General features: G+C 50.8%; 1 protein-coding gene and 1 long non-coding RNA gene across 6 annotated transcripts; one reads left to right on the forward strand and one right to left on the reverse strand.

The window, feature by feature from the left end:
* The first annotated feature begins 445 nt into the window (after positions 1 to 445).
* Positions 446 to 12,557, forward strand: SLC16A4 (solute carrier family 16 member 4). 5 transcript variants are annotated; one of them, XM_040616489.1, is made up of 9 exons: positions 446 to 1,385; positions 2,002 to 2,102; positions 2,975 to 3,107; positions 3,804 to 3,947; positions 4,427 to 4,588; positions 5,106 to 5,654; positions 6,960 to 7,171; positions 7,941 to 8,034; positions 12,203 to 12,557. In XM_040616489.1, exons 1-9 carry the CDS (start codon positions 1,301 to 1,303, stop codon positions 12,355 to 12,357), a joined length of 1,635 nt encoding a protein of 544 aa, XP_040472423.1. In that variant the 5' UTR covers positions 446 to 1,300; the 3' UTR covers positions 12,358 to 12,557. The 5 variants fall into 5 exon arrangements, with proteins under 5 accessions (XP_040472423.1, XP_040472422.1, XP_040472427.1 ...); XM_040616493.1 differs by having other exon boundaries at positions 1,295 to 1,486; XM_040616488.1 differs by lacking the exon at positions 12,203 to 12,557 and having other exon boundaries at positions 448 to 1,385; positions 6,960 to 8,055.
* On the reverse strand, positions 6,254 to 17,436 carry LOC121098485. Its single transcript, XR_005831282.1, has 5 exons — positions 16,865 to 17,436; positions 14,734 to 14,920; positions 12,754 to 13,003; positions 8,068 to 11,011; positions 6,254 to 7,168 (listed from the first exon to the last, which is right to left on the reverse strand). It is a non-coding gene; the product is annotated as an uncharacterized LOC121098485 (long non-coding RNA).
* Between the last annotated feature and the right edge of the window lie 3,712 nt (positions 17,437 to 21,148).

Genomic DNA, 21,148 nt, shown 5'->3' on the forward strand with positions numbered 1-21,148 from the left:
CCAGGCCTCTCTCCCTCTTACAGATTTGAGCATTTCAAATGTTGTAGGGAAACAACCCTGCAAAAAGGCTTTCCCTTTGAAAAAATGCTGCACTCGAATTCTTCCTGTGTGTAAGGGAATAAAAAGGAGCTAGCCTGCAGCTGTCCTCACACGTGGAAGGGAAGCTTCACAGCGGAGCATGAGCTAAAAAGTTGTGCTGGGTCAGAGATAAAACAACATTCACGCTACTTTGACTTTACTACTAGGAGCAGCTCCATTTATCAGCGATGTTCAGAGTCTTGCAGTTGTTGCTGCATATGAACCAGGCAGTTGGGATGAGCCCACCCTGCGTGGCTGGGCTCTGTGCTCCTGTCCAGGTCAGCGTTGATTCTGCCCTGACAGCCTGGCCCCAGCAGCAGGAGTTGGTGCTTTTGAAGGGGTCCTCCTCCCCCTCTCCCCAACAGCTCCCTTGCGGAGCTGGGAGCAGCTGGAGCTCCGGCCATTCAACAGCTCCCAGTGCAGATGCTGCACCAGATGCTGCTGCCAGCACCAGCACCCCCAGCCCCCACGTCCTTCCAGCCCTTAAACCGTACTCGCTGCAAAAATCATTCCACTTCAATAAAAGCGTCGCGCGCACACTCGAATTCCTACTATAGGGAAAGCTCCTCCGTAGGCTCAGATATATCCTGGGCTCCTCCGGTAAGATGGAGCATTGCCTCCTCTGCCAGGGGAGGGGAGCAGGGATCGATATCACCATCCTACAGTTTTATCTGACCTCAGGAACGCGGTTGGGGTGACAGGTCAACCGAAACGGGCGGGGGGAGGAAGCGTGAGGGCTGTATTTACCCGGCAGTTTGTGCATATTTACAATAGAGGCACGGAGCCAACTCAAATCCTGCTCAACTACCAGCTCTGCTCAAGAGCTGCTCTGCTCCAGCTGCTGAGCATCTTCAGGCTGGAAAGCCTAAAGCTTTCCAGACTTATCCCCTCCTAAATGACGCCGCTTCCCAGGCCGAGGGCTGCGCAGCAGAGGCAGGACAGGCAGGGATGGGGCTCCGCTCCCCGCCACCAGCAGCCCCAGGCTTCGCTTCAGTCCACCATTGCCACCTACTGCTCTGCTCAACGGCTGGCGAGACCCAGGGCTGTGCCTGCAGCTACAACCCTCGCAGGCTTCCCCTCCTCTTTCCTCCCAACAGGATTTCTGCTCCCAAAGCCCTGGGTTTCCTGCTGCCGGCTGGGGAAGGGGAGGGACTCCTGGTTTTGCTCCCAGTAGCGGAGGAGGACGGGCTCTGCCCACCCGGCCCTGGTGGTGCCGGGCTCCATGTGCCGCTTCGGGGCTCCTTGGGAAGGACAAACACCTTTGGCCTCACCAGCACGGAGTGAAGGACCAGACTTCGGGCTGCCAGGTCAGGAAGGGGGGATTTAGCCTCTGGAGTAAATGAAGAGACGATTCCTCTTTGCAATCCACCATTGCGGGGCGGATTTTCCGGCATGCAGCAGCAAGGCGGTAAGGAAAAGCTTCAGGTTCCTCAGCAGGACCCTGCCGCTGCCAGACGGGATGTTCCCGCTGCACAGGACGGGTGAGAGGATGGAAGGGAGCCCAGCAGGGAAGGATGGGGTAGGGAGAACTTCCCACAAGAGCTCCAAGCTGGATACAGACAGACGGTGCCCCCCTGGCTTCTGGCACAAACCAAACCAAACTATCAATGCTCGAGCGGCAGGAAGGTGCTTGTCCCTTGAAATGCATTAAAGTCGAAGTGGTTACAGTAATTTGCTGGGAAAGAGAAAGGATATTAAACTGTTTTCAGGCAGTGATAACATGCAACTTAACATCTGTTGGCAAAAAGGTGGGGAAAAGCTTCGCTCACCCTCACAAGCTGAATGCAAAATCCCGGTGCCCACCCTGTTAACAGCCAAGAGGCTCCGGGGTTCCCAGGCAGGCGATGCCTTCACGGGAATGGTTTTTCAATTGAAACAGCAACAGAGCAAGTTGTTAACGTGTTCTGAAATTCTCTTCACCAGGAGAAAGAAGGGAGGAAGAGCCGGAGGCTCTGGCAGCCGGGAGGAGCCCAGGCGCCGCGGACGGAGGGTGGGCATGGGGAGTGGTGCTCCACTTCTTCCTGGTAAGCAGAGAAGGGACCCAACCGAACCCTCCCGGCGCTGGGGCGGATGGAAAACCTCGAGTCCCACTCACAGAGAGGAGGGGACAGGCTGATCCCACCGGGCTAAGGGTGCTGCACCGAGTGCCATCGCCCGTTCCACAGGGGGCCGAGCACAGACACACACCTTCCCTATGGCAATAAGGTGACTTTCCCTGCTGGTGCACAGCACCGCGGTGGTGTCAAGCCCCAGAGGGGTGTCTCGTACCTTTAGGAAGGGCATCCCGGGGCAGCGGAGGAGCGGAGCTGCGATAGGTCCCAGGGACCGACTGCAGGAGCGGCACAGGGCGCAGGCAGCACACACACACTTGGCTGCTCTCTCCCGGGAAGACCGGGCATCTTGCCACCACTTAAAAGCACTATTTCTCCACGCTACAGGCTTTAATAGCACACACCATCCTCCCAGCAGTGATGAAGACAATGCCATCTCCCAGCTAGGAAAGCTGGGAAGAGCAGGACAGCTTTCCCCATTCCCACTCCATCCGAAGTAACGCGCTGCCAATCATTAACCGCCCGCTACCGTGGAGGAGGCAGAGTTAAAATTAAGGACACAAAGCGTCCTTTGGCCCCGTGGCAGGACAAGCCTGGGAAACTGCACCGGCTAATGTCCATCCCCAGTTCACACAAAAGCTTTGAAGAGTCCCTTAAAATGAAACCGCAGCCTGGCCACCGCCAGGCCACCCTGCTGATACTCTCCCAGAGCCACCCCCACCCCCCAGTTAATGTGTCCCAGTCAGTTTCTCCCGCAACCCAACAAGTTAACCACACAAGAAAAGCAGAAGGAAAAGCTTTTCCTGCCCCTGACCCCTGCGGCATCTCCCCTCCTTCCAACGCAGGTCAACGTCCTCGTGATAGGGATGCTCAAGACCTTTGGGATTTTCTTCGTGGCTTTCCAAGAGGAGGTGGGGGGCTCCTCCGAGCAAGTCAGCTGGATCGGCTCCATCATGTCCTCCCTGCGCTTCCTCGGAGGTGAGCCGGCATCTCTAAGGACTGGGGCAGCACTTCAACCTCAAACCCATTTGCTTTGATATAAAGGGCCCCAAGGACGCTCTGCGGATCCCATTTCCATCCCAGACTCTGCAAGCTGGACACGGCTGGTACCCACACGTGTCTTAGCGGGAGCGTGGTGCAAGGATGGGGATCGTGTGTGTCACATCACACTGTAGCGGGTTTATCACGTACATCCAGAGCAAAACCTCCCCCTAACACCGGTATTATCGCCTCCGACAAGCCAGCTGCTGAGCAGTTCGCAGTCACTGAGCATGGAGTGCATTAGGCTCACAGGATCACGCAGGTCAGAAAAGACCTTTAAGATCCTCAAGTCCAGCCAGGAACCCCTAACGTTGCCAAGCCCACCACCAAACCGTGTCCCTCAGGGTCACAGTTTTGCTAGATGATGCAGCTTTCTCAGGACATCTGAAAGTTTGGGCTTCGATTCCTTCCCCTGCCCTGTCCCCCGAGCTCCCAGCAAGGTCTCTTGGCTGCTCTCCTGAGCATTAGCCCATCCCAAATTTCTTGTCACTCCCTCCCTCCCACGGTGGCATGTGGACCATTTGCCGGGGCACCAGATGCACCGAGCCCCGTGCAAGCCCCCAAGCCCCCAAGCCCTGCAGAGCAGCGTTTGCCACCCTCACCCCGAGATGTTCTCCTTCTTCTCCCCTCCAGCCCCGCTCGTGGCCGTGGTCTGCCGGAGGCTGGGCGAGCGGCCGACCTCCATCATCGGGGCCGGCTTGGTCGGCGGGGGCTGCCTGCTCAGCACGCTGGCCACCAGCGTCCCCTTCCTCTGCGTCTCCATGGGACTTCTCCTGGGTGAGCAGCCTGCGACGCGCGGGCGGGCAGGGATTTTCCTGGGCACCACCAGTAAAAGCAGCTCCTTTACCGTTACACCAGGCACCCTTTCACAGTAAAACATGCCCCGCTCCTTTCTAGACGTGTGAAACCCCAAAGCTCCGTGCTCAGGAGCATAAAATACCAATTCCAACATGCTAGTCCCAACTAACCTTGATTTTTTTTTCCCGGACCTAACATGAATCCTGACCTTTTAAAATCCCTTGCTAAAAGCACACATCCTCAAAACATCCAGATACTAAATACCACGCATGAAATCTTGTTTCTGCTGGTTGCAACAGCGCAAGTCCCCCCCCACTTCCAGCCCACCAACCCCCCCCGAGCAGCCCCACTACGCAGGCAACGAGCTTGGGGTGGCACGGCTTTGAATCCCTAGAGCTCGCGACACCAAGCAGCCACTTTTGGGGCACAAACCTCTTCTTTCTGTCCCTTACCCACAGGTGTGGGGTTCGCCTGCCTGTACCAGGCGGCGGCAGTGATGACGGCCAAGCGCTGCAGGACACGGCTGGCTTTCTCCAACGCCATCGCCCGCTCCGGGATGGGGCTGACGTTTCTGATAGCGCCGTTCACTCAGCTGCTCATCGATTTTTACGGCTGGCAAGGTGAGCGCATCTCCCGTTTATTCAAATCCATCAGCACTGAAAGGGCGTGTGAGGACATCTGGGCAGGGTAAGAGGCTCTTTTTTAGAATTGGATGCGCCGAGGAACGGCTCTGCCTCCTCTAGGATAGTTTGGGGACATGATGTTAATCATTAAACACTTCATCAGTCATTAAAGTCAGAGTCAAAACAGAGACCTCAGAAGCCAAAAGCAAAACTGAAAATCCCTACTGCACTGTTTCAAGCCACCTGGAAGGTCTGTCAGGCGTAATGGACTTCTAATGAGGGAAAAACAAACAAAATTCCCAGATCCCAAGGGTAGCTCAGGATTTATTGCATGCATCCGTGTGGAAGGGGCTTCCCGCTGGAAAACCAGGAATAAAAGCTCCTGTAACACACCTCCTCCTTACGGCACAGCTTTCGCCGCGTTCAATGCAAACTACCCCCTGTTCTAAAAGATCATTTCCTACTGCCTCTCCCCTTGCATCCCAAGGAAATTGCACCTTCTCTCTTCCCTCAGGTACCCTCCTGATTTTTGGAGGCATCATGTTAAACCTCGTGCCTTCCAGCATGCTGCTGCGACCCGTCAGCACCCAGCCGCCTCAACGCTGCTCTGCTAACGACCAAGACGGTGGGTTTTTGATGGCAAAGAAGGATTCAGACACCCTCGGTGGATGCTTAGATGAAACCACTCGTGCGGAAACACGGCTCTGCAGTGCGCGGGACCTTTCTGCCACGGAGGGACTCATGACGTCCCATGGCAGAGATGTTTCTGGTCCAGGAAATACATCTGCTTTGGGAAGGCTTGAGAAGTCGCCCAAGGACAGCTGCTCACCAGAAATAGCCACCGAGGCCAAGAGAAGCCACCCATCCCTTCCAGCGACCGAAAAAAAGAATTCACAGCCTCTCCTCGACTTCTCCCCGCTGAAGGATCCCATCTTCTGCATTTTCACGTGGTCTTTTTTGTTCAGCCACTTGGCTTACTTTGTGCCCATCTTCCACCTGGTAGCAAGAGCCAAGACGCTGGGCATCAGCAGCATGGATGCCTCTTACCTCATCTCAGTGGCTGGTAGGCAAAAAGAATCTTTTCAACCCATTTATAATTACAATGAGACCAAAACAGAAAAGAAAAGCAACACACATCTTGCCAAGAAATAGTCCCAAATACATCCTAGAATAAATCTTCATGGAAAAGGTTTAGCTCGCAGCCCTTGCCCCCCTTCTGTATATATAGCGTCGCCTTCTGTACATGTACAAAGTCGCTCTCACATGGTGGGTGGTTCTCTCAACCTAACCTACATGATCCCCCATCGCTGCACCCAACACACACACGTTTCCAATTACATAGGTGCTATCTGTCCTCCTAAAGCCTTCCCACCACCGTTCCTGCTTTGCTTAAACCCACGAGCCACAGACATCCGGAGCCACCCTGCATTCAAAGACCTCCCATTTGATCCAGGAATGTGTGCAGAGAGAGAAAAATTCAGTATGGGGGGGGAAAAAAAAAAACACATTAACTTGCATCTAGCTATTTGGATTTGGCACGTTCACCCCTGAGAGGGAGAAAAAAACCAACCTACAACCCCCCCAAACCCAAACCCATACCTGATTATAAGCAGGGATTAACACTAAAGTCGCATTGGGTTAAGAAAGCAGCTCCAACCTCAGTCATCATCAAATATTTTATTGTACAAAAATAAATCTTACTTCTACACTGCTGTATAATATTTAGAAATGACATACGCTGTCAAGGCATCCAAAAGGAGAGTGCAGCAATGAATCTGACATTTTGAATTAAGAGTAGGAGGGACACAGCGGTCAGCAAGATATTAGCTGGCAGCGAGCACTCCTCTGATCTTTAGTTCATAAAAATGTATCCAGAAATGTAATAACCAAGTATCAAAAGTTTGCTGAGCCTTTAGAAATAATGCCAGGCTTCTGTACGCCTTTGCTTCTTTATAAAAATTAAAATGTCATAAGCATATTTCTGCTCAATATTCTGCTTTTTCTCTGTCTTGAAAAAGAGATCAAACAGCGAGCTTATTTTCACTGAAGGGCATTTCAGAATTTTCTGCTGAGTGCACAGCCCTTAATTGAATTTTTACAGACCACTTTGGTGCACCCACAGGCACTTGGCAACAGCAGGCACCGAGGTAAAGAAAAAAAATAAATAATAGCATGAATTTTACAACAGGCTAAAAATGCCTTCTCGTGTAACTTCCCAGCACCTCGGCCCTTTGTGGTCACGCTCTTAGAGCGAGCGGCAGGTGGAATTGGGAGGCGTTTCAGAGCGGAGCAGTGCAAAAGAGGAAAAAAAAAAAAAAATTAAAAAAAATTCTTCTTTGAGGCTCCGGTGAACTCCTCTTCCCCCCAGGCATCACAGAGACTGTCAGCCAGCTGCTCTCGGGCTGGGTCGCCGACCAGAACTGGACCAAGAAGTATCACTACCACGTGGCTTACCTGGTCCTGGGTGGCATCACCAACCTGCTCTGTCCTCTGGCCACCACCTTCCCCTTGCTCATGACCTACGCGGTGGCCTTCGCCATCTTCTGCGGTGGCTTCATGGCTCTGATCCTCCCTGTGCTGGTGAGTAGGAGATTTCATTCAAAAAAAAAAAAAAAAAAAAAAGACACAGTAGGTGGCATTTCCCACAGTATTCCAAAATTATCCCAACCCCCTTTCATGAAGGCAAATTACCCCGGGGCTGCTGCAGACCTGCACGACAGGGCTCTGCCCCCCAGCCTGCCCACTCTGAGCCCCACATCTCTCCCAACCGGGATCCATGGCCCAGATGCAACAGAAGCATTGGGAGCTCGTTGCAGATTTTTAACGACCTGGCTCTGCTAATTGCCTTCCACATCCTCCTTTCCGAAGGAGACTGCTCCAGCTCACAGGAGCCACAACGAAGCCATTCATTGCCTAATGTTAAGACAAGAGGGTTGAGCCTATCTGCTCCCCATCCCAGAATTATCTTTAACATGCACAGCTCGGTTATGGCAGGATCCGGAGAAGGAGGCATCGTTGTAATTTGGCATTTCTTCCTGGGAAATAATTCAGGAGTTGAAAATACCTTCCCCAAAGCCTTAGCAGCATGACTGCTTTCAGGAGATGCCCAAGCCCTGGAAGGCAGAAAAGCATCTCGCATCCCGGTAATTTCTATGCTGGCCTTAAGGAGGCAAGCGGATTCCGGGCTGGATCAGACCTACAGGTGCAAAGTTGTTTCAGAGGAAACTCCCCAGGGGAGAAAAAAAAAAATCTTAGTAAATAATAATAATTAAAAAAAAAAAATCAATCCCTTGTGCTTGCACGTTCTCCTGAATTCAATCAATAATGATGCACTTTGTTTGACGAATAGGTAGATCTTGTGGGTGTGCAAAAACTCCACAGCTACTTGGGGTTTGCTGCTTTCTTTGCTGGGATAGCAGCCGTCGGCGGCCCTCCACTAGCAGGTAATTCTTTTAAAAGTTATATATAATATATACCCACTGCACGCATCCAGGGATAAACCGTGGCTGGTTCATTCTCCTGCCCATATGCATTCCAAGGATGGTTTTTCTGTCCAAGTGGGAAAAAAAAAAACAACAAAACAACAAACATATTTCAATTTGCAGCAATTTATCTTTACAGACAGGCGCTATTTGTCTCGTGAATTTGCAAAACACAACTAGCAGTTTGGAAAACAGCTGCGTGGATAAAAGGCAGCTAAACCCCAGGGGCACCTCTTAACCCTGACCACAGCAGAAGAGCAACGACCACGTTTACCGTGGATTTTACCCCAAGTGGGGTGTTACAGCACTGAACCCGGAACAGAGGGACTGGAGGGGAGACAGGGGGAGGCAGGTACGGCAAGGACGGGCTCAGCAGCAGTCCCACCAAGCAGAGACACTGAAATATAAGGAGAAGCCTCAGTAATCTCGTTGTTGAAGAAGATTACACAGCTCAGCCCCAGGAGCTCCTGGGCCCAGAGATAAGGAGGACAAACAGCCTTTCCTCCTCTTTCTCTGCCAGAAAACCAAGGCAGTCTTGAGTATCTGGCAGATTTCAAGCGCTTAGAAGTCAGCCTCCAGTCTCTGCTTATGAGCAAGGGACTTGTTTTCGTAAACCATCTTGGCCAGGACAAAGCTTTTCCTTCCCCGCTGTCCCTTTAGCCATACCTCACTGCTGGAAACAGGATTGGAGCTCTTCCTAGGTCCTCATGATGCAAACAAACTAGAAAAAGCCGCAAGGTCAAACGCCAGCGTGAACAACGCCCCATCACCCACCTAGCAAACGTAGCCTGAATAAATTAAGAACAAGTTGCCAGCTTTTATTGCTCCGTGCCCTCCGCTGCCCCACGCCTGCAGGGGTGCTTTGCTCGAAGCTCCCAAGGATTCTGCAAACACCAGCTCCGTGCAAAGTTTTAGCGATGCTGCTGTACCACGAGCGCGGGGGAAAATTGATTTCCCCAATCGATATTTCTAGGTTGGTAAAACTCTGTATATGGATGCAATTTCGAGCAACCAAAGCGTTTCATTGACAGGGTGCTTTACGCTGTGACGGTGATAGATGCCCTACAGGGGACACGATCTCTTCTGCTGATAGAAGACAGACGTCCACCAGAAAGCAACACCCCCACCGCAGTAAATCCCCTGACGCGGTAAAATCCAGTTTGAAGAGAGCTAAAGAACTTGGCTACCTCTTCTCCATGCATCACGTACGCTGAGATAGCAGTTAGACTTTCATCCGCTTCCGATATATTTTCGCTAATTGGAAGCCGTTTGCTTTCTGCCAGCGCTAGTCCCCCTTGCCACGCAAACGCCTCTGAGTTTTGTGAAGCAAGCAGGTTTCCTGCAAAAAGCCTTAGACAGAAATCGGTCTTCTTAATCCTGGTGGGATAAATAAAGGCCACGCAAAGCCAAGAAGCAAAACTCCGTCGGATCCGTCTCACTGTAGGGCAGAGTGAGAGGGAAACGATTCCCAGTTCAGGATCGAGGTTTGTGATCCCAGATAAATTCTGCAGTTTTCTCTTCCAATACAGCTGTCCTAAGCGTGAAAACCAAATGTGACCAGAACCTACTGATTACCCCAAGTGTCCAAACGCATCAGCTCCTTTCAAAACACGCAACAAGATCCCAATGCCGTGTGAGACCCTGGGGTTCAGTGCCTCTGACTGCTGCTGGCCTCCCCAAAACCTTGACTTAATTACAATTTTATAAAACTCCGGGATTTTTATGCAGCGAAACCCAACAATGAGAACTGCAAAGGTTAAAAATGCTTATTTTGCGTACTAGAACAAAGCCTGACCACAATGGAATGAAAAGGTGACTTACCTGCAAATCTGTTTCACTAAAAGCCCTTCAATCCAGAGGCAGATGGCCCGACCCAAAGCCCAGGGTGACAAGTTTGAAGGTTCCTTCACAGCTCCTCACCTGCCAGCACTGCTGGGTGCTTCTGCCACGCTGAGAAAAAAAACCCACCCAAACCAGAACAAGACAGAATAAACACTATTTCAGCAAGCCATCAGCAAGCTAAGGAGAGAAGAGTCCCTTCGACTTCCATAAGCAGCACAGATCAGTCGCTCAGACTGCAAAAGAAATCGAACCAACGACGTAATCCAAAATTACAAACCAGATTCCAGCAGCCAGGGCGCAAACGCCAGCCCCGGCAGATCTGGGTGGTGAAGGGGGAGAGGACACAGTGGTTTGAAAGCTCTGCTGGTACACGGACTTCGACGCTCTCATCTAAATTTTTTCCTGCATCCTCACACTAGGTGCTGCTAATTAGGGTGTCAGGAACACGCAAAACGCTCGATTACGGACGGGCAGCACAGTTCAAACAGCCTGACCGCAGCCTGCAGCACCAGTGTGCGCCGCGGACGGTTAGTGTGGAACACTCAGGGATTTACCAGCGTTGCTTACAAAACTGCTGCTCCGCTGAAGTTTGCACACCGTGAGCTTCCAATTCAGCTTCTGCAGCAACGATAATTTTATTTTTTTTTTGGAGGGTGAGAAGTGGGGGCACAGACACTGTGCTTTAAAAGCGCTTTAAAAGGCTGGGGTGTGATGCAGTGGAAGGTGGTCGCTGTGCTGCCAGCGAGGAGGCAAGGCTGGTCTTTCAGTGCTAAAAAAACCTAGAAAAATTTAAAAATACCCGAAGGATATTTAATAAATAAGTTAAATAAATCAGAGCTCAACTGGAGCACTCTGTCCTACAGACCTTACAAACGACTGTGTTAGCATCCCTGCTCCTGTCCAAATCCCAGAAACTTTCAGACAGCAGGAACAGATCCCACCTTGGTGGGAACAAGATCCCACCTTGGAGAATAAACCACTCCGCAAAAACCTACAGGTCCCAGGAGAGCCACCCACGTCACCAAGTCCGGCACCATGGGATCCTCCTTTCCAACAGCGCGCTCCATCCTTGCCTGCACCGTGGCTCACACTATCCCTGAGGAAAAAAAAAGTAAAAAAACCAACAGAGCTGAAACACCCCTGAGAAAGACACGAGCCAACAGAAACTGGAAGCGGGGCAGAGCGAAGCAGCCCGCAGCTTTCCCTCTGTTTTATAAAACCTTCCTGCTGCAACGTAAATCTACAGCAAGGGAATGTCACCCCCTCCGCTTTGTCACAGACCCCCCCCACGTTACCAGCCCTGTTCCTTTCCCAACCCAGAGCTCGCAGGGAACAGCGGCAGCTCTGCTCCCACGCAGCGAGACCGGCATCTTCGGGGACCACGTTATCCCCCCTCCTAACCACAGCTGCTCTTAAGAATTCCAAATTTGGGCCAGATGGTGCAAGTTCACGGAGGAATTCCAGTTTATGCCAGCAGAAGATCTGGCTCAGCTGCAAACCCACCCCAGATACCCACCATCCCGTGCCAGATTTGGGAGTAAATTAAGGTTTTTATTACGTGCAGCAGCAACTCCCGTGGCTTTGTATCTTTTAGATTCAAATGGATGAATCACCCGCTTTGAAAATGATTGTCTAGACACGAGATGTTACGCCATAACTAAACAAAACACTTCAAGGTCATTTTAAAAGGTGACCTGCTCTCCTTGCAGATTCCAGAGCCTTTATGGAATGTAGGTTTTCCTTTTAAGTGCTCACAAAGTTACTTTTAAGTGAGTTTGCTTCCAGCTCCTGGCCCGGGATCTCTCACTTTAGACAGTTGTATTAAACTGGGGCTGCTCACGAGAAGGCGATGCTGGAGAATCTGGAGTTTGCAGCCCAGATGTTGCAAACACCAACACATGCAAGTCATCTCATTAGCCCAACGGGATCTCCCATCTGCCGCAGCAGCTACTTTTGGCCCACTTATTTAAACAGGAAAAAGAGCCAGGGATTAAATCAATCAAAATTAAGACCCGTGTCCGCTATACGGATCAGGAGAATTTAGCTCTGGGAAGAACGACCTCCAAGTCTGCCTGTTGCACCAACGGCAACGGCCCGAAGCATCCACATAAATGCTGCACAGCAGCAGACATACGAGAGGTTAAGATAATTCAAAGAAAATACCCGAGGAATTCTTAAATAAGAACACACATCCTTTGCTTCCCGCCCACCTCCCCAAAAGATTTATTATTTTTTTTTTTCGGTGAGAAAAATCCAACAGCTTTAATAACAATCTTTTCTCCTGCAGGGTGGCTGTATGACTACACGCAGACATATGTCTGCTCTTTCCTCTTCGCTGGAGCCTGTGCTCTCGTCTCACCTATTTCGTTCTTCTTTGAGCCCTCAGCCCAGAAATGGAAGCTAAAAAAAGCCAACCTGAGCAATGGCCCCAGGCTCGGCTGAAGCAATTCCTCGGTAGGAATCTTAAAGGATGCTCTTTGGCTGCATCTGTGGTTCGAAAGCGATCGCCAGCACAGACCTGCTGTACTGGGGAAACACGAACAGCAGCAAAAATGAAAATAGGGATTTTTAGATGACAGATTCACAGTTTGCATATCTAGATTATTTCTCCTGCACGCGTGATTAAAGCCATCTGAGAAATACATAGTGTAAAGCATTATTTGATGGGACAAAAGAAGTCCTGCAGCCCCAATGGACGTGGGCTTCCCTTCGACTCTGCTCCTGAGCCGTGTCTTTCTGTATCCCAGCCTGTATCTGTATCCGAGTCTGCCAGCTCGGCATCGCAGCGGCAGAGCCCCCCCGGCCCCCCCATCCCCCCAGAGAGCAAAGCTGACTCACCTCTTGGCACCAGGCAGCCCAGGACCTCCAAAGTGCCAAACCCCAGCAGGAGGTTTTAGCTTATTCTATTCGGATATAAATAATTAGCCCCCGGGAGGGATGCGAGGACAGAGGCAGTACAGGGAGATAAGGATTAAACTTCCGTGAGGATCCAGCCGTTCCACCAAAGCCTCTTTTTCTGCGAGAAGGATGCTGCAGCACGGCCACTCGCTCTCCCAGGCACAGTGTTATTTGCCACAGCACAGAGGACCTGGAAGCAAACCCAATTCTAATTAAAGCCAGTACCACAACCCAGCAAGTTGCAAGATCAGACCCAGCTCTCAGGCTCCTCTCCCCTCCTCCCCACCCTCCCAACCACCCAGCAATCCCCTGGGATTCCACGAACGCACAAAGACAGCTTCCAGAGGTAGGCAGCACCGCTGAGCCTGTGTTCAACCAGCACCCTACGGATTTAATCCGGATGGGCAACGTGGAACACTGTTCCTTTGATCCTCTTGTCAGTAGTGAGATCGCAATTTTTTGCATTATCACCAGGTATTTTAAATTATTACATGGATCTGGCATACGATAAGGGGTTTACATGCAACCATCCCAGCCACTGGCACTGACTTTTTTTTTTTCCCCTCCCCTTTTTTTAAAATACCAAACTGTCAAGTTGTTTCCCCTATAGAAACACTCCTAACTGTCAAATGGGTTATCTCGAGCACGGAATTAAGTGGTCTATATTTAATAAAAAGCTACAAAACATTACAGCGGTATTAAGAAGCTAAAATATTGCCACAGGCAAGAAAGTTTGCTCGCAGATAACGGGTCAAATTCCGCAGTTGCACAACTACACAACGCCAAAGAAACTAGAGCTGCTTAAACAAGGGGAAAATTTAGCCTTGAATTTGCAGTAGATGGGCAACATCAGAGCTACAAAATGGTTAATTTTTCAGGTGCTAATTCACGGTCTGAACTCCTGCGGGAATCCGCAGGCAGCCAGCGCTTCCCCAGTTGTCCTTTTACACCACATCACGCACAGTATGCCCGTCAGCTGCACCAGTTAGTATCTGTACCCACCACAGGATCTCTAGTGGGTTATTTTCTGAGCCACTGGGGTTTAAGGATAAGACGAGTATTTAAGAAGCGTTTAAAGCACTGGGAGTTGGAGAGGGGCGAGTGGGCACGGTGTGATTTGGCTTAAGCCAGTCCCACACGAAGCCTTCAGCTGAGACCTTCGGTAGCAGGGATGAAGCTTTTATTTGCAAATTTGGGTTTTCACCTCTTGAAAAGTTACAGTTCATCGCTCTCCTGCTGAACAACTTAAAGACGACCAGCAGCGCTGCTTTGCTGTCCTAACAGGAACTGTTAGGAACACCGGGCTTCGGGTTTTCCAACCCAAAAAACTTAAACTCCCCTCTTATTCTGCATCTTTTTAACAGGTATTTGAGCTCAGCAGTGATTTTCGCTATTAACAGCGTGAGACCCAGCGACTAAAGCAACGTGGGGATGAAGAGCAGCCAATACACCACAGCTTCGTCCCACTGCTCTTGCTCCACACGATTTATAGCACCTATCGCCATGCTCTGATCTCTGCCTCTCCCTGTAAATAAAGCCACTCTGCTCAACACCATCTGCCTTTCAGCGCCAGCCCTGTTACATCTTCCCCCATTTTGCCACCAAGAAACGAGTTGCAGTGGGATGCGGTGTCCACACCTCCCATCCCATCTGCTCCAACAAACAGGCTCCCTTCCAAACCTCCAGGTTTTTGAGGAGGAGAGTCCTCCCCTGTCCTCTCCACCAGGCTAACACATGCCACCAATTCTTTACCTTATTTAAAGAAATTGGTTTCCCACTGTACCCCCTCTTGCCTTCTGCAAGCAAATAGCTGAGCTCCCACTTCCCACAGCACCTTACCCCATGGATGGGCACCACCAGCCTTTATTTGCCCCCCAAAATAATTTTGCACAGGAGTAATTAATCCCTAGCCCAAATTACCTCTTGTCTATCAAAAGAGATCGAGGAAACCGGTCCCCACAACGAGGAACTCCTCCCAGCTGCCCTGCACAGTCCTGCCGTCGGGCTGGGAGGTGGGAAAAGTGTCTTCACGCCTTTGTCTTTGCAACCGAGCAGGCTCAGGACGACGTCTGCCAGCCAGGACCCTTCCCTCCTCTCGCAGCTTTTGCTGAGAAGGCAAGCACAGAACAGATGCTTTAGTTCTCCTCGCAGCTCTGAAAACTAAAGGCATTTATTTACTTGCAAAATACACGCAACACACGCTTTAGAGAAACAAACGGCTGTGACGATGGGAACATCTGCCCGGAGGAAGACTTTTCCGTCCCATTGAAGTCACCTTGCAAATAACTTCATAAAGCCAGTTTTGCATAGCAAAAGAGCATCACGTGCTGTTTGGATAAACACAAAACCAGGGTTTGCCGGGACGCAAACGAGTTTAAAAGCTGTCATCTCTTAGGTTGACTAGCAAATTCCCTTCGTGCCCGTTCCCTCGCTCAACCATAGGACACAGGGTAGGGAAAATGAGCAGCAATGGCTTAATATGATTTGCAGCATGAAAAACACTTTGCTTAAATGAGGTGTCCTCCCAGCCCTCCCTGGTCCTGGGAAAGCAGCAGCCCAACAGCAGAGGACTGGATCCTCTCGGGCTTTCCAACCCACGTGCACCTCTCCAGCATCATCTCTGCACCTTGCGTGGGAAAGAAACTGCTAACAACCTCCTAGAGATCTTCCCAAGAAAATAATTGAACTCACAAGAAATAAGAAAAATATTGTAACACTAACGACAACCTCAGCACTCCGTGCCGAGTCACTCGGCGTAACCTTCTGCTGCCCCAAGCTCCTTCTGTGCCTGCGTGATGCCCGGGGTAACGCGCTATGGCAGGCGGCCCATGAAAAATCGGGTTTGGAAGCATTCTAAAAGATCTGTGGGTTCAAAAACCTTCTAAAATTCATGCCAGGAAAACGGGGCAGAGAAACCAAATGCTAAGGATCTCTCCAAAAGATACAGTGGCACGGCACAGTGACATGCAGGCTCCCAGCACACGCTGGCGAAGCACCCGAGTGACAAAAGGCTTTTGCACGAAGCCCAAGGAAACAGCCTCCAATTTTCCCTGAAACCTGGCACAACACCCCAAGTAACTCTGAAGAAAAAAAAAAAAAAAAAACAACAACAAAACACTTCATTCAGATAAACAGTTTTCTGAGTACCGATGGACGGGGGACCGTTACCCCGAATCCTGATTAATTTTAGCACCGAAAGATGAAGAAAGCAAGAAGAAAACGTGGAATTGGCTTCTCCAAGGCACGGCAGCACACGCTGCTGCAGTTAAGGATTAGTCACTCCTGGGTTTGTTTCATCCAAACAACTCTGCTGCCAGGCGGCCACCCTTCCCAGGCGCTGCGGGGCGGGGGAAATGCTTTTCCCTCATTATTCAGTGATTTATTCCCAGGTATAATCCTGGAGCTCCGGCCAGAAAGGGAGCCAGCAGTCACCCCGGAGCGTGGGGACTTTGCTTCCATCCCAGCCGTGCCCAGAAGAGCCTGGTGTCCCCCCCTCGCCTGCCAGGACCTGCTCCCAGCACCCGTGCCAGGGATTTTGGCAGGGCTGATTTACGGGATGGGCACCTGCTGCATCTCAATCCCCACTGCAACCGAGTTTACACAAGCCAGGATAAAAAGCTGCTAAGACTCAGCTCGGGTCCATCAAAGCCACGGAAGTCGGTGCAATCGGAGAAGCACGCCACCCCAAGTCCTTCCCTCACCCTGGAATTATTTTATATTATTATTTAATACAGTCATCGTACTGTATTAAATAATAAAATATTTTATTTGCACGCTCCCCTTCCTTGCCCTGTACCTGTGGGAACCTGCTTTGGGTGACGGAAAGTCAGGGCAGATATTTTAAGAAGTGGATTTAGCCCTTGCTCAGTACAGAAAATAAACCTCTCCCTGCCTCGTGCTCTCCATGGTCAGAGTCTCTCCTCGATAAAAAAAAAATAATAATAAAAATCTACTAATAACCAAAGCTGGGACTTGCACACCGCTCTGCTCAGATGCCAACAACAGATAAATCCAGGCACTGAACACATAGAAAATTGATCCTGACATTTACCATGTAAGAAGGGACAATCCTTTTCTCGCAATAAAATCCCATTCCCACGCTGGAAAGGGACCGTTTCACTCCTTGCTCCAATGTGCTGGAGCCAGCCAGGAGCCACGCAGCCCCTCGGAGGTCCAACACCGGTAGAGGGGCAAAAAAATTTTGGGTTTAACCCATCACCCGGGATCTCACGTCGACCCTTTCTCAGCACCTCAGTCGCTTCCTGCACAAAACCACTGCCAGACCTCGCGCCAAAGGTGACACGACGAGAAACCCCAGCGCTGCAACACGCTCGCCAAGACAGGGCGAGGGGGGCAGCTCCGTAATTCAGATTTTAAAGCAGAAGGAGAAGCTTTTGGATGGCTGCAGCAGGCACAGGTCTGGTCCTTGGGCTGTGCCAGACGGGACGCGCCAGCCACCAGCGCTCCTCAGGTTTCTGCTTTTACCTTAAGCCGCAGGAAGCAAACAAAAAGCAATTTAAAATAGCTGGGTAAGGATATGACAACCCGGCCTTCCAGCAACAGGAAACAAGGCTGTTCTTCCTCCAGCCGCTTGTTTGGCAGATACCATGTGCGGTTTCGGCTGTTTACTTGCCCTTACGCATGCTGATAACAGGGACGCCCGGCTTGTTTTGGTGCTTGCTTCCCTCCCTGCCTGGAACATGTCCTACAGCCGTGTTTGCCCGCTGAAACTCAGCAAAGCCTGAATTAAAAAGTTTCACTTCCAGGGAGACGAAAGCCTTCCCAGGAGGTGGAGAGGTTTGGGTTGGTTGGTTGGTTTTTGTTTTTTTTCCAAAAACAAACCCATCTTTAAAGGTAGTGTAACTGTTTTCATTGAAGCGGATGGGAATTTATCAGCTACCCTAACAAAAAAAAAAACCACTTAAACCAGATGTTGGCAAAGCCAGAAGTTTTCGCTTGAGCTAAGAGATCCTGACAGAAAAGGTTTCCAGCCTGCAGTAACCACAAAGATGGGAGCTCTTGCTCACGGCCACGGACAATTTCAGAAGCAATTCATGGGTCAAAGTCTCCACTTCCAAAGCAATACAGACTTTGCCTCTGAAGTCACCACCGAGCTTTTGCAAAACTTTCCCCTACCAATATTTCTCATGTGGGCAAGACAGGGCAAGGATCGCACTCCGCTTCGGGAGAGGCAGCGGGTGTCTCTGCAATGCCTCGGTGACTAATACAGCACCAATAAATCGATCTCCAACCCCTCCAGCCTTCGCCCAAGCAGGGAAAGGGAGCGACGGCCACGCTGGCTGAGACAAGGATGGTCGCAGGGATGGGGTTACCGAGGACCAGGCTCTGCCAGCCTCAACCTGCGTGCGATGAGGAAGAGCAGAAACAATTCTTAAAAGATACCTGCCAGCCGGGAACGCACCCGTGCCAGTACGCCTTAGCACGAGCAGAAAGCTGGGCTGGCGGAGGTGAAACATGGCATCTTGGATTCATCCACCCAAGAGGAGCAGCACCAGAAACAACGAGGTCCCCTTCCTCGCCGTGCCCACCCCGCAAGCCTCAACGGCAGCAGCTCAGGGGGGGCTCAGGAGTTCATCCTGCACCAAACCTCTGGCCAGGCTAGCAGCAGCGGGGGGCTCCAGGCTGGAGCACCCGGGGGTGCCGTGCCCACGCTGCCCCCCAGCCAGCCGGGCTGCACCCCCCATCACCGCCCAAAGGGCGGCACCTCCCCGCGGGCAGCCAGAGCCCAACAAGCACCCTGGTGAGACCTCATTAGCTTCCCTTAATGAGCAACCCGCCCGCACCCTGCGTGCATCCCCAGGCATACCTAAACCATCTAATTTTACAGGCTTGGAACGCAGTACCCGTGGGTGAAAGGAGAGGCAGGGTGAAGGATCCAAGTGCTCCCTGGCTACAAATGGCAGAAATGACAGGGAGAAGTGCCAGTTGGGGACGGCCCGCAGGATCAGGCTGCACGCCTCGCTGGAAGCCAGCCTGACCCGTCCCTGGAGCTGGGGACAGGAAATACTGAGGATAACTAAAAATCTACAGAGCCATGGTCAGATCCGATTGCAGAACTGGGTATGAAGGTCAAGGCAGGGAGATAAGTAGCTGGAATACATTACCCGCAGTGAACCTACGGCTCACCTGCTCATTTGTGCAAGCCGAGCACAGGCGTGCACACCCCATCTCCCAGTCCTGGGACAACACCGAGGAGCTCAAACCCAAAAGCACGAGCACAGGAGCTGGGCTAGGAGGTAGCAACTCGTTAACCCACAGCAACACCATCACGTTTGATAGCATCCGTATCTCCATTTTTCAACCACATTTAATTAATGCATCCCTGGAGTGGGATACAGAGGACTGACAAAACAGCAGACCTTTGTGCCACCACGTACATATTCTCTGCTCCTACCAGAGACACCTCAGCTCCACCAGGACATGAACAAATAGGATGAAGACCAGCAGGCTCTTGTTAATCTGCTCCAAGTAACCCATCACACCGAGTTCTTCAGCAGCTTACCCTGCCTTAAGAGTTTTTACTTCACCCAGTTCTCAAGTCAGCTATAATTAAACTCAGGCACACAGCTACTAGACAATAACCCCAAGCACAGACAATAGGAATGACAAAGCCATCAGCCCAAGAGACTTTCCACTTCTCTCCCTTCTGCAGATGCCTTGCCTGATCGACTCGCACCAAAAACCAGGACACATGGTGAGAGCATACCCTCAAAGAGCATTTGCCATTCCATAGCAAACCGGCAGCACGAGGCGAACATAAGCTTGTTATTAGCAAAGAGCAGAATCTGGGCCATCTGATGTTTTAAACTTATTAATTCAGCCACGGCTGGTAAAAGCACAATTCTAAAAAAAATGTGTGAATTCAAATAACCGGTTCCCTTGTCTAATCCACTCGCATCGCTTTCCACCGCAGTGCAGTTAATTAAATGGTTCTCTTTATAAACTCACTTTCCCCAGAAGTCTCATTAGCCAAATTAATATGATGCATATAGAGCACTTAACCCTTCGGAGAGACTAGTTTTAACAAAAGCCTGGTTTACCTGGCAGCCGAAGCATCCCTCTATCCAATTCTGAGGGCAGAGGGGCAGAACCAGTGCACGAAAACCAACTCGCTATCACAAAGCAGCCATAGGAGAATCATCCCACGATACCTCCAAGTTTCCAGCATAAATACGGAACGTAAAGGAGACAGTTAAATACACGGCGAAACGTGAGTCAGAGAGGCAGACATCTCCTGGAAGAGCCACCAACAGCCCTGCTTGCCCTCACGCAAGCCAAAGCATACCCGGCAAGTGGGAGAGTGCTCGGCTAGCCAAGAGGCTAGCCAGCTTGTCAAACCCACCTCCTTTAGCTGAGTTATGCTGATAGATCACTCCTCGCCTCTTGGCATCAACCACCCGGCCCTGTCAAAGAGGCTGAAACACGCCGCCCGTTCCTACCAGCCCCAGAACGTTCCTCCACCCCTTCCCATTATACCTGATTCAGAGGTCATATCTCAACAGAACATGAAATACATTGCAAAAATATGAATTTTAACTACAAACAGCAACTTCTAGAGGTAAAAGGCATCTCACGAGCCTCCCCTCCCCGCTTCCCTCCCCTCATTACCATCAACATCTACAATTATGCCCATTTACAATAAAAGGCTTAATTTAAATGCTTACACCAGCACCCCCAAATGCATAGACAGCTTTGCCTAATCATCAGCTTGGCTTTCTGTATCAACATAGACAAATTACAAACAGTCTTCTGGGTTAAAGCAGTGTTAATTCAAGCAGCTCACAAAATCAAAATAACAGCTTCAGCCTGCCAAGCGGAAAACCTGTACTTTCATCCGCGCGCCACCTTGCCCCAGGTGGGCAGAGAAACCTCGGGTTCCTCACCGGGAGCCCCCAAAGCAAACACAGAAGCTACATCCAAGACTTCGCTCCTTCGCTGCCATCCCGGAGCAGCCGGAGCAACACGTTGACCAAAGCAAACACGTTAGTAAAACGTTAGTAGACCAGAGAATCAAGAAAACAAAAGAAAAGAAAAAAAAAAAAAAAAAGGCAAACAATAAAACCATCTTCTTTTACATGACAATTCAGTTCAACCTCTTAAACCCCCTTACCTGTTTCAGGGATTTACTCAGCTCTCTGCCCCAGGAACAGCCACCTTGCAGAGCACAACCGTGGCATCCTTTTGTTGAAAGGCACCTGCAGCCTAGCAATGATCCTGCAGGGCTGCAGGACAGCACTAGGTTCGTTATCCACGGGAGGTTAAAGTATGTCAAGGCAATCAGGGCAAGGCTTGCATTTCAAGGTGTCTTCATCTG

This window comes from Falco naumanni, chromosome 17 (assembly GCF_017639655.2).
Source record: "Falco naumanni isolate bFalNau1 chromosome 17, bFalNau1.pat, whole genome shotgun sequence".
Classification (NCBI taxonomy): Eukaryota; Metazoa; Chordata; class Aves; order Falconiformes; family Falconidae; genus Falco; species Falco naumanni.